Raw genomic sequence first — 12,499 nt, forward strand, 5'->3', positions numbered from 1 at the left:
CAAACAGCAAAACCAGAAAGGAGTTGGGGGGTTTCTGAGGACGATGAGCTGCGTCGTATCTGGATTTTGCCGGTGGATGGACAGCCGACTGCACACTTACCAACGCCTGCCAACCTGCGCATTGAAAACCATGAATTTCACTATCTGTAAATACCTACCTTACTTTGTTGAAGATGGAAGAAAAAAGCAAAAGAAACACCATGAAAGCCACCCTTAACTTTCAGGACCCCGGTACCATGAAGAAAAATTGCATCTCGAATCAGTTTTCAGAAGAGCACGTCCACACTACCGCTGAAGTTTTTGTGTTTTTTTAAACGTTTATTTAAGAGAGAGAGAGAACGGGGTGGGGGGGGGGGGAAGGAGCAGAGAGAATGGGAGAGAGAGAATCCCAAGCAGGCTCTGCGCTGTCAGCACAGAGCCCAACGTGGGACATGAGCCCACGAACTGTGAGATGATGACCTGGGCTGGAATCGAGTCGGGACGCTTAGCCGACAGAATCCACCCAGGCGTCCCTCAAGTTCTGTCTCTATAGCAAACGACTCCCTTCTTACTCCTGTCTCATCAGGCTCCCCCATGAAAGTGCAGGGAGCCAGAAAAACATATAATCCTGTCAATCCCATTAAGTAATTCTTTGCACAGAGCAACGGAAATTATTCCGCACTCGACACGCCACGGTGACTCTGCTCTCGGAACCCACAGCGTGGGGCCACGCCGGGGGTGCCGACGGCAGAGCGGTGCCGTCTACCCGACGCAGACCAGACCCCCCCACCTAGGCAATGAGCTCGGCTCCGGGCTTCCCTGTGGAAGAGCAATTTATTAGGAGAACCGGACAGTACTGGAAGGAAAGCAGTTCAAAGGGTGAGGGCACTTGAACCCTCATCACTGCAGGGACCGCTAACGGATCTGGGGAGGAGAATCTGCCAAGGGCAGCCCCGTGGACTCTCGCAGTATAAGCACTGCCGTGTGGGAAACAGGATAGCTCTGTCTTACAGCCAGGGACAGAGCCAGGGATGGGATCCAGGGTGGGACACGTTCCAGCCAAAATAAAGCGGAGCCTCTGAACAACAGAGCCAGAGAAATAAGCAGCATTTCGTGTCTATTTACATCCTACACATGCTGCTAAGCTCTCACACGTGCACGATTTTCCTTCATTTCCGTGAGAACCCTAGGAGACAGGGGGCCTCTCTTCCGTCTGCTGGACGAGAAGAGTGGAAGCTGAAAGGAAAGGTGCTTCCCGCACAAGGCAGCAGATGACGACAGGACCGGCCCGTGAGGCGCGCGGTTCCCGCTCGCGCTGGCAAGCGCCACACCTGACGACCAGGGAGGAGGGCATACGGAAGGGAACCCGACCCTGAGATTCTATGACCGCTGTGCTGAAATTAGAAATGTCCACGTTTCTTGAAACCTTCTGGAGCCGTCTACACTAAAAAGGTACAACGCACATATCTGGCTAACTGTACGAGGTTTGTTTTGTTTTTATCTTCCTGAATTGTTTTGAGGTTTTAAAGAGCAAAGGCATTACAAAACATCTGGACCGGTACAAAGAGCTCGAGGAAGCGAGACCCCGGAACTCCGCAGCCGCCCTGAGAGCCGGCTTGTCCCGCTACGTGCACAGGAGCTTGGCTCCCCCAACGCCTGGTGCTGTTTCTAAACCTCAGCGGCTCTCGGGCCTAGCACCTGACGGACAAAGGGAGAAAAGCAAAATTTTATTTCCTTCCTTCCCATGAAAGAAATGACAGTAAATGATTCCGGAACTCACGATTTGTTACCCTAGTTTATGACAAATGGGAAAAAAAACTTTTCTTTGGTAATAAGTAAGCTTTGGAAAACACTATGTAATAAATAAGCAATTCAGTATTGAAGAACAAACTCTATCTTGACAAGCCCAAGTTACTGACAAAGGGGAAGGAGGAAGCCCTCGAGCTGAAAGGACAATCATCAAACTGCTGCCGTCCTCACACCCGCAGAGCTGAGGGCTCAAAGGAGGGCCAGCTAACCTGGGCAAGGTCAGGAGGTGCTCAGAAAAACAAAATGAAACCCAGAGAAAGGATGTTTTACAAGATTCCTTAAAAACAAACACACAAGGGCGCCTGGGTGGCTCAGCTGGTTAAGCATCTGACTCTTGATTTCGGCTGAGGTCACAGTCTTGCAGTTTGTGAGTTCAAGCTCCGTATCGGGCTCTGCGCTAACGGTGCGGATCCTGCGTGGGATTCTCTCTCCCTCTCTCTACGCCCATCCCTGCCTCTCAAACCAACCAACCAAAAAAAACCCCACACCGACAGAAGCACATCACAACCCAAGAGGAGAGTCAAAGACACCGTCTCCCACTTCAGGACGGAGGGACGCAGGGCCTCAGGTCTGCAGGCGCCGAGGGGCACCGGGTGAAAATCCCTTCCAGCAGCAGCAAGGACCACTATCGTCCTCCACTGAAAACTGGCAGATTTCTTCCCACCAGAACAGCAGGAAGCCTGTTTTTCGTTTTTTAAATTCCTGGCAAGAAGACATTCACAACTGACAAAACCAGATGAAGGGACTCGGGTATCGAACCATTTCTCCGCTATTCTGCCAGCGTGGAACGGTGCACGGGAAGGTCAGGGGCAGGGTGGTGGGGCGCATCACCTGTGAAAATGCACGTTCTCTCTCTGAACCCACGTGAGGCAGAAACCGACAGAGACGAGGTCACAATACTCACACTCCGCGTACTTGAGCGAACGAAAGACTTTCCGCTGGGGTGTCACCCGTTTGATGTTGGGATGATCTTCAAGGGTTAGCAGCCCCGCTTTCTGTTTTTCTTTTATCTGAATCACCTCAAAATCACTAGGGTAGTCACTGGATGGGTTGTTTCGAGGAATGATTCTCCAGTTGTCTATTTCACTGCTCTTCAGGGCGCTTGAAATAAAAGAATTTCTAGCTTTGGCTGTGAAGTATCCATTGAAAGCCACAATATATTCTGCAATCAAGGACCACAAAAAAAAATGAGAATTTACGGCCATGTATTATAATGGAAGATCGTAGCTAGGCTACCATTTCTCGGGTAAAAGAAAACTTTACAGATCCCAAAACCTACGGTAGGAGCAAGACTGAAAGCCTGGTTTAAATGCCCTGGATGGCAGCTTCCGGAGCCCTGAGTTAAAACGATCTGTACGAATCCCCTGACATCACACAAAATGGGATACCTGTGCTATTTTTCAAAAAGCGAATATTAACCCAAGTTCACACATGTGGCAAAGAGATGCGTGTAAGTTTTTGGAATACAAAAAAGGGATTCAGAGATAAAGATTCAGTTTTATTTTACTGAAAACAGTAACAAAATTTCAAGTGGATTCTAGCAGACTACTGGTTTGTTCACATCTGGCCTCCCCACACAAGCAGTCAGCACCTCCCAACTCCCCACCCTCAGCAGCTACAATTGGCATCTGTTCCCAAGAATCAGGTTTTAGGGAACTAATTCCAAACGCCAATCTCCTTGCCTCGCAGAAACTACCTATGTTGGGAAAGCAAATTTCAGTAGCGCGAACATCCAAGCACTGTGAGCTCACCTCATTTAAAATGACCGTGGAAAAGAAGGAAAGGTCTTTTTCGACAAAAGCCAATGTCTGAAATTAAGTTTAAAAAAAACGGGGGGGGGGGGAGGGCAAACATTTAAAACCTCATTACCATATTCCACGACCGTTGAGGAGAACTCCACCTTCAAAGTCAGGTGGGAACAGCCAGGGCACGGGGCCTTTTCAGCAGCCTTCTTCTCCAGTCTGTCACCCAGATGTCTCTTCCCACAGAGCAAAACCACTAGCAGAAGCAGCCAGATGTTGACAAGCTTCATGGTCATAAGTGACTATGGTCATAAAACCTCATATATTCAAATCGCACTTTTTTCTTCCTGGATTATTAGTCAATTTTTGTCTCGGCGAAGAGCCGAAACATCATTGATCGGCCGTTTTACAGTCTTGTCCGACGTAAATAAAAGTTAAATTTCATGGCCTTTTGTGGTTTGGCCTGAAAGGAGGCTTTCATTTCTTTCTTCGTTTCTTCTCCATCTTGGGCCTCAGGCGCCTCTCACTGCGGCCCAGACAAGTGAGTCCTACACGCCATCTGCAGCACAGAACCACGGTCGAGCGGGCGGCGGTCACTCGGGGCGCCCTGGCGGCCTGCAAAACACAGCGAGCCGGGCGGGGGCCAGGGCCCAAAGATGCCCAGTGAGGACGCGAGACAGACGTGCATGGGCGCGCGACACCTTACCGTTTCCTTCTTTAGCTACTGCTCACTTCTTCCCGGGGAAAAGGAGATTGAAGCCGGCGTCAAAGATAAGAAAGGACACGGAGAAGAAGGGGCGTGGCGGGCAAGGCCAGGAACACTGTCCACCCTGGCGGCCAGATGGGAGGAGGGACCCCGCTCCTGCCGCAGACCATCCTCCTCACTCGCGGCCCGTCCTCCCCAGGCTCCTCCCCAGCCCCCTACATTTCTCCAACTCTTCAGGCAGGAGCGTGGTCTACAGCCTAACCTTCTACTAAGAACATTTTCTTCTTAGAAGAACATTTCTTCTTCTAAGAACAAAAGACAAGTCAAACACTTACCACTGTCTTTTAAAAAACTATGCTGCAAAGTTACTTAAATGACACCTTTCTTCTGCCAAGTCTATGAAGAGAACACAGAAGGGTTTCCACAGTCACCGAATTTATTTTACATGAAGCCTCACCTTGAAGAAATCTAAGCTACTAAATAGGTTATAAAACCAGATCACCTCTTTACTGGGAAGTGATACGGGAGGACAGCTTGTGAGAGAAAGTGCTGCCAGAGAAAAGTGTCATCGGAGTGTTAAATTTCACGCAGGCACAGATCCCTTCCCAATACGTGAATGGCAGGAGAAATGATCATTCTTCACAACGAAAAATGGAGCAGCAGTAAAACACACACACACACACACACACACACACACACACACACACACACACACAAAGCAATAGCATGCCCAGAAAAATCCCACTGAGTTTTCACTGATCCCACCAGAAACATAAATAATCCAGCAAGGGGAACACAAATCAACGAAATAAGACAGGCCTCACACTGCTACCTGTTTCTAAACACACACACACACACACACACACACACACACACACACACCCTTAGGACCAGGAGTCAGCCCCCTTTAAAGAGAGGTACCAAATTATTAAAATCCATTCCTCAGGCAGAAATCTGGTGTTTTAGAGCAACAAGGACTTTGTGGTTTCTGGAACTATTTGTATGTGCATCTATACACAGGAAAATACTCATAAAGCTAGAGTACCTAAAGAAGTTTGGGAAGTTTGATATTTAGGATTTCACTGCTGTCACAACACACGATCCTGAAAAGCAGGCCTTCTCTGGCCCTGGAGACTATGGCTGAACAGAGCTCGTCAGATGGAAATGAAATTTTAGAAGTTATTTCGATATCAACACGAAGAACAGCAATGTGAATGCCAACCACAAGAACAAAGAAATTAAAACCAAAGACCAGAACGGAAAGACCAAAGGAAAGCAACAGGGGACACCAAATAAGCCACAATCCACTTGGGAGTGAGCCCCAATTTTTATTAACACTTGACACTTGCAGTGATGAGATATCACAGAATACAATTACATGAAGCACATACCTCACTTAATTACAGTATTACTGGTCAAAGAAGACAGAGCTCATCGCTGGTACTAAGAGTTCTCATGTTATATTAAATGAACTTATAGAGGAAAAGATTTAAATGGGTCTCTCATTCAATTAAGGCAAGTTTTTAAAAAAAAAACACAAGAAATCCCTTCACGTCTCCTGCCTCAAGCCAAACAATCTAAGACGTATTTGGACTACACATTACAAATATTAGCAAGCGATACTAGTGAGCAAACCTTAGACCTAACTGTGTCAGAGCCACTTTAATTAAACCTGATCCAAAATAATTCACCCACAGGTACAGACAGCGACCTCATGCCATCTAGCCCACATCGAAGAGATGGCTGATGTTCTTGTACAAGTGAGGCAGGTGACTGACTTTAAAAGACAGAGAAATGGGAAGAAAAGGTTAGAGGGGTTTTAAACTTTAAAAACGCCTAAGGTAATAGGCTCTCTCCCAAACAGAAAAATTAAACTTTGTAGGTTCTGGAAAATGGGACACCGCAGTGTCCCTAAGCTGTTCTGCCTACGTTTGCTCATGACACCATACAATTTCGTATCGTGCTCTCCAAGTGTCCGGTGTGGTCCCGCAGGGAGGCCGGAGGTGAACGCCAAGGGCTAAGCAAAGCGCGGGCCGCCACCGCAGGAGTGTGCACGCGCGGGGCCACGACACCGCACCGAGAGTCGTTCTGGGTCCGACGGGAGGCCTCTGCTGATGAGGTGGAGGGCAGCGGGCTCCGGCAGAGCCGGGGCTGGTAGGGCTGGAAGTCACGGAAACGGGAGGGGAGAGGGGCAGCCGGAACAAGCTACTACGTCACAGACCGGGAGCACCCGCAAGCTCCCCGCACGGGAGGGAGGCCCCGCGACACCAACCTGGAGACGCAAGGCCGGCGGGGGGCGGGGGACGGCCCCGGGCCCGGAGCAGGCCGTGCAGCAGGCACCAGGAGGAAGGCGTGCGGAGGGAGAATGGAGCCCCGCGGGGCTGCCGGGCGGCTCGGCTCAGCGGTCCGAGTCCCACACCGCACACGGCCGGACGGCCGGGCTCCGAGCGGGCAGCAGGACCAGGGCAGCAAACAAAACCCAACCGAAACCCCGACCTCAGGGCGCTGACCCAGCGCGCGGGCGTGTGTGTGTGTGTGTGTGTGTGTGTGTGTGTGTGTGTCTCTCTCTTTAAGTGTGGGGGGGGGGATACACGAGTAACACATGTGGTATCTAGCCAGTGACATCTACCTCTATTGTGAGAAGAGGAAAAAAGGGTGAAGGGGAACAGGACGGTGGGGATGGGAGCGCCGCGCCAGTCTCGCCAGTCTCGCCAGGCTGGGAAGGGGGCTCTGAGGAAGCTGGGGGCCAGGGGGGCGGAGCCCTGCAGGCAGTGGGGAAGCCAAGTGCAGAAGGCCCGGTTTGTGTGAGGAAAGCCCAGAGGCCTGAGTGGCCAGAGTAGGGGGGGGAGGAGGGAGGGGGGAGGGTCAGGAGAGGGGGCGGGACAGGTGACCGAAGGGGAGGCAGACAGGGAGGGCCTCGTGGTCATGGCCGAAGGGAGGGAAGGCAGGATGTGACCAGAGGCTCCGGGCAGGGCAGGAGAGGCGAGGACGTGGAGCAGGTTACAGACGTGGAGGTGGTGAGGCGGTCTGCTGACAACAGATGTGGGGGGCGCACACGAAAGGAGCCAAGGACGAACGGAGACCTTTCGCCCAAATACAGATGGCGTCTGCCCCTGACCGAGACGGAGGACGGGCAGGAAAAGCTGGCGGGGGCACGAGCGGGAACGGAGCTCTGAACTTGCGAAAATTAGGGTGAGCACCAGCAGTGGGGAAGCATGGCTCAGGGCAGAAGGGAAGAGGGAGGTCGAACACCCTAGGGGCGCCTGGTGGGGGTGGGGGTGGGGGGGGCAGGTTAAACGTCCGCCTCCTGATTTCAGCTCAGGTCATGAACTTGCGTTCATGGGTTCGAGCTCCGGACTGGGCTCTGTGCCGACAGCATTGAGTCTGCTCGAGGTTCTCTCTACCCCATCTCTTTGCCCCTAACCTGTTCGCTCTCTCTCAAATAAACAAACATTTAAAAATAAATAAAAACAAAAATCCCCCAAAATCTGTGAAAAAGAATTTCCATGATGAAGGGTAGTCAAATGAGAAGAGACTGCTGGCTTAACAATTTAAAGGTCACTGATTCCTTCCACAAAAGGGCCACAGTAGTGAACAGCAGCCTGCTCCAGCCTCCAAACCCACCGGTGGCTGGAAGGAAGACACCCTCGAGCAGAAAAATCCCATGGAGATAATGGTAGGGTTGGAAATCATGGCAGGAGACCCCTCCCAGTTTTGTTTGGATATGGCTGACCTGCTTCGATTCTTTGAAGGTTTTTTTGTTTATTCATTTTGAGAGAGGTCAAGAGAGTGAGTAGGGGAGGGAAGAGAGAATCCCAAGCAGGCTCCACACTGACACTGCTGGGCCCAAGGTAGGGCTCGAACGCACCAACCATTGAGATCATGACCTGAGCCGAAACCAAGAGTCAGACACTGAACTGACTGAGCCACCCAGGCACCTCTAATGGCTAGGTGCTAAGAAAACACTCCTTTCAAAGACCGATGGCCCATAAAAATTATGACACTGATACTGAAGTTTATGGTTTCCCAACCCTAGAATAAGAAGGCTTCAAAATATAAGTTTCATTGGAGGAAAACAAAAATGCCACTGGGGGTACAGAGGCTGGTGAACAATGGCATGGGGCATTGGGCCCTTGCCTATTCGTGTTAAAGATACCGGTCCCCAATGACTGCTCCCCTAGGCCTTCGAAGGCACAGACTGCACCTTCCTCGTCTAAAACACCTACTCACCTGCGTCTACAATGGATCCCCCCACCTCCACCCCCCCGCCTCTCACTACAGAGCGCAAACCTGGTGAGCATTTTCCCCAAGACAGGCTCACCATCTAGCAGCAAGCAGGTAAGTAGCAGTAAGCACAGAGCATGTAAATACAGACACAGACTATACACACACGAAAAGCAACCTGTGTTTTTAAGTTTACGAGTGTGCAGGAGAAGGGCAGAGAGGGAGAGAGAGAATCCCAAAGCAGGGCTCAAACCCACGAACCGTGAGATCAGGACCTGAGCCAAAAGCAACACTTTACTGAGCCACCCAGGTGCTCAAGAAGAAACTAACAAGAGTTCTGTCTTTGCTTTTCTCCTTCCCCTTTTGCATAAGTGAGTTGAGGGCAAGAAGGTAGGTGCTGGTGGGAGAGCCATGGTGGCCTGGTGTGGGGTGAAGGAGTCTTGAGAGGGCGAGAAAGGTGTGTGGCAGACAGGCAGCTGGGGAGGAGAGTAGGAGCCTGAGAGGGGTGATGGCAGTGAAAGAGAAAATTGATTTGTTCAAATAAATACTTACAGATAACGGGAAGGAAGCAGCTTTCTTACTGCAGAGAAGTCACAGGTAGGAAAAAGGAAAAAACCTGCAAGATCCACGCAGGATCAGAATGAAGTAGGGAAGTACTGGGGTGAACTCAAGGTTCTCGATATACAGACAGATGTGGAAACAAATACGTACGTGTGTGTACATATATACATACGAACATGTGCATGTACATTTCCTAGCTCCGCCTACTGCAAGGACACGGAAGCAGTGATACCCCAACAAGAGGAGCCCATCTAGTGCCCAGAACTGGTTTTCTAAAGGCCATTCTGTGCTACAAGAGACCAGGCTCCTTGGAGACAAGCTAGTTCCAGACTGGGCAGGTGAGTCCAGCCCATCTCGTGCCAGAAAGTGAGAAAGCACTCAAAGAATAATGGGAGTGTGAGGAACACAGAGGCCGGCATGGGACAATCTGCACGTCAAAATAAATAATGAAAATAACAGATCCTAACTCACTGAATAAAACACAAAAGTCCATGATGACATTTATAAATAAATTGAAAGTTGGAGGAACGAGACATTTACATAGTCCCAGAACGCCTGCCGACAAAAATCCTCATTTCCAAAGGGAAAAGGGGTAACTCTACAGAAGACCAGCTTCACCAAGTGAACCAGCAGTGGGACAGATGGAACCACATCCACACACTGCAAGAGGCTGGCATCACTTGTGGGGTTCCGGCCAAAGATGCACACCCCGAATCAGTTCAGGAGGAAACATCAGAATCCAAATCAAGGGACACTCTTCAAAATGAACTGGCCTGGAATTTTCAAAATTACCAAGGAGATGAAAGCCAAGGAATGGCGGAGACGCGGCTGCGGATGGAAGGGGACTCGAGAGACATGACCGGAAAGTGAACTCGAGGTTCTCCACTGGGTCCCTCTGCTGTGAAGACATTAGTGAACAACTGGCAAACCCGAACGGGGCCACCTGAAAGCAGATAGCAGGAGTGTAGCAAGACTAATTTCCTGATTTTGAAGGCTGTGCTCTGATTATGTAAGAAGGACTTTGCTTGCAGGAAATGCCCCATGAAGTATCAAAGGATAATGGGTATCAGGTCTGCAACTCACTTTCAGATAGTTCACAGACAAAAAAAAAAAAAAAAAAGTTTTGTGCTGTTGTTGGAACCTTTCTAGTAGGTTGAAACTGTTTCCAAAGTATGCAAAAAGAAGAAAAAAAAAGTTTCATATTTAGCCTCAGCTTCTAGGAATGAATAAGAAGGACGGGAGTAGTAACTTTTTAAAAGGGGGAAGGAATTTTAATCTCTTCCATTAGTCTGCTGCCCACCGTGTGCATAATCAGACTATATACCACGTCAAACAGACTCACATGCATCAACTGCTATACAGAATGACGTTCTCGCATCCCAACAGACGTGACTGAGCTAATCAAAGTGAAATTCAAACTATTTCTCATTCTAATGAATTGACAGAGCCCCTGAAAAGATTCAGGGTAGATTTGTTAAAACTGACACCAGTGTTTACATAATTTACATTATAACAACCAAGTAACGTTTTGAAAACCAAAGCACAATTGACGGGGAATATCCTGTTAGTTTCAGGTGTCCATCACAGGGACTTGATATTTTTCCACATCGGAAATGATCCCCATAAGCCTACCTACCATCCGTCACCATATGAAGTTATTCCAAGGCAGGCTGCACCTTTTGCATCCCCCAACGAGTTATAACTTAGTCCCCTTTCCCTATTTCATCTGCCCCCTCCAACCCTTTCCCACTATGGTAACCAATACAGACAAAGAGACAAACATAGTCTGTCTCTATGTGTCTTGCGTGTCTGTAAAAATCAAGTAACATTTTGAGGACATAAATTGAGACACGCAGCATAAAACAGATCATGTTTAAGAATTCAACCCAATAAAATGAGGACTCTCATGTGTCGCTGGTGAATGTAAAAAAACTCCTGTTAACCTCTTAGAACTGTAATTTACCAATCAATATGTATTAAAAGTCTTAAAAATGGAAGCAAAAACCTTCTCTAACAAACCCAGTGACACAACAAACACTACCACACACCAAGCACTCATCAGGAGGCAGGTGCTACTCTAGGCAATCTGCATGTATTAACTCATTTCATCTTAACCACCTGTTACTGACCACCCCCCACCCCCACCCACGGCTCATCACCCCGCCCGGTGCCACACAGCTGTGACTGGGAAAGCTGGGCTGGGAACTCGTGTGTTGGGCATGAGGCCATACCTGTAAGTGGTAGGTTACCCGGCTTTTCTAAAACCTCCCCTAGAAATTCATTCCATAGAAGTGTGAATCTGAAAGCATACAATGATTTATACCCAAAGATTATAACCGGGAACAATTAAAGACCATCTAAAGGTGCAACAGACTAGCTAATTAATTACCTAACCAATACTATGGAATGCTGTGTAGCAATTTCAGATTATGTTCCTCTGGAAGGCTGGATAGTGGTTCCCCAAAGATACCTACACCCTCCTCCCCAGAGCCTGTACATGTTACTTTATACGGCCACAGGGATCTTGCAGGTGTGATTAAACTAAGGCTCCCGAGATGGGGAGAGGACCCTGGATTATCCAGGCGGGACAATGTAATCGCAAGAGGGAGGCAGGCCCACGGGGCTACTCCTCCACCAAGTAGCAGATGAGATATTGGAAGCTGAGGCTGAGGTAATCAGGGCACGGGGGCCAGGAGCCAAGGAATGCAGGTGCCCCTGGAAACCCAAAAAGGAAGGAAACAATCTTGCCCAGAGCCTCCAGAAGGAACGAAGCCCCGGTGACGCCCTGATGTCAGCCCAGGGAGACTGATTTTGGACTGCTGACCTCCAGAACCGTGAAAGAAGAAACATGTGTGGTTTTAAACCACTAAGTTTGTAGAAATTTGTTAGAGCGGCCATAGGTCTTGGAAAGATTTCCCAAAGAATATGGGGAAACGTTCGTGCAAATATTAAGTGAAACAGTTCACGGACAGGGTGATCCAAATCTTGACTTTTAAATAATGTATCTATATGCATAGGAAAAAAAGAATATGAAAAGGTGTCTACCCAGTCGGTTAACAGTGGTTCATTCTACCCTTCAACGGTATCGTTACAGGGAGCTATTTTCTCAATTCTATTTATTTACATTTTTACAAAGAGTATGCGTTACGCTTTCATCATTAAACTATCAAACCGTCTAAAGTCAGTTTTATGGAAAAACAAATTTTCTGGCAAGACCGTGGCCTAAAGATTCCAAATAAATTAAAGATTATGGTTTTCTTTAATAAATTGAAACATTTTATTTATTTTTAAGGACATAATCTCTATGCCCAACCCATGACCCTGAGATCAAGTCACACACTCCATCGAAGTGAGCCAGCCAGGAACCCCAAAGATTTAGTTTTACTTATACAGACAGCAGAGCCTAAAAGGGACAGATTTCCTAGAAACCGTGTTAAAAAAAATCAGTCTGTGTCTACCTCCCAGCTTCAGGCCAAGC

The 12,499-nt window shown here is 48.7% G+C and overlaps 1 protein-coding gene across 1 annotated transcript in view; it reads right to left on the reverse strand.

Moving 5' to 3' along the window:
* MBTPS1 (membrane bound transcription factor peptidase, site 1) overlaps positions 1-12,499 on the reverse strand; it is a 52,611-nt gene that overhangs the window by 36,366 nt on the left and 3,746 nt on the right. The window contains exons 2-3 of the mRNA XM_058707188.1: positions 3,658-4,145; positions 2,693-2,950 (exon numbers count right to left, since the gene is read on the reverse strand). Coding sequence (XP_058563171.1) covers positions 2,693-2,950; positions 3,658-3,826 — 427 coding nt within the window. The 5' untranslated portion in view covers positions 3,827-4,145. The remainder of the gene's footprint in view (positions 1-2,692; positions 2,951-3,657; positions 4,146-12,499) is intronic.

Source organism: Neofelis nebulosa, chromosome 17, assembly GCF_028018385.1.
Source record: "Neofelis nebulosa isolate mNeoNeb1 chromosome 17, mNeoNeb1.pri, whole genome shotgun sequence".
Lineage (NCBI taxonomy): Eukaryota > Metazoa > Chordata > Mammalia > Carnivora > Felidae > Neofelis > Neofelis nebulosa.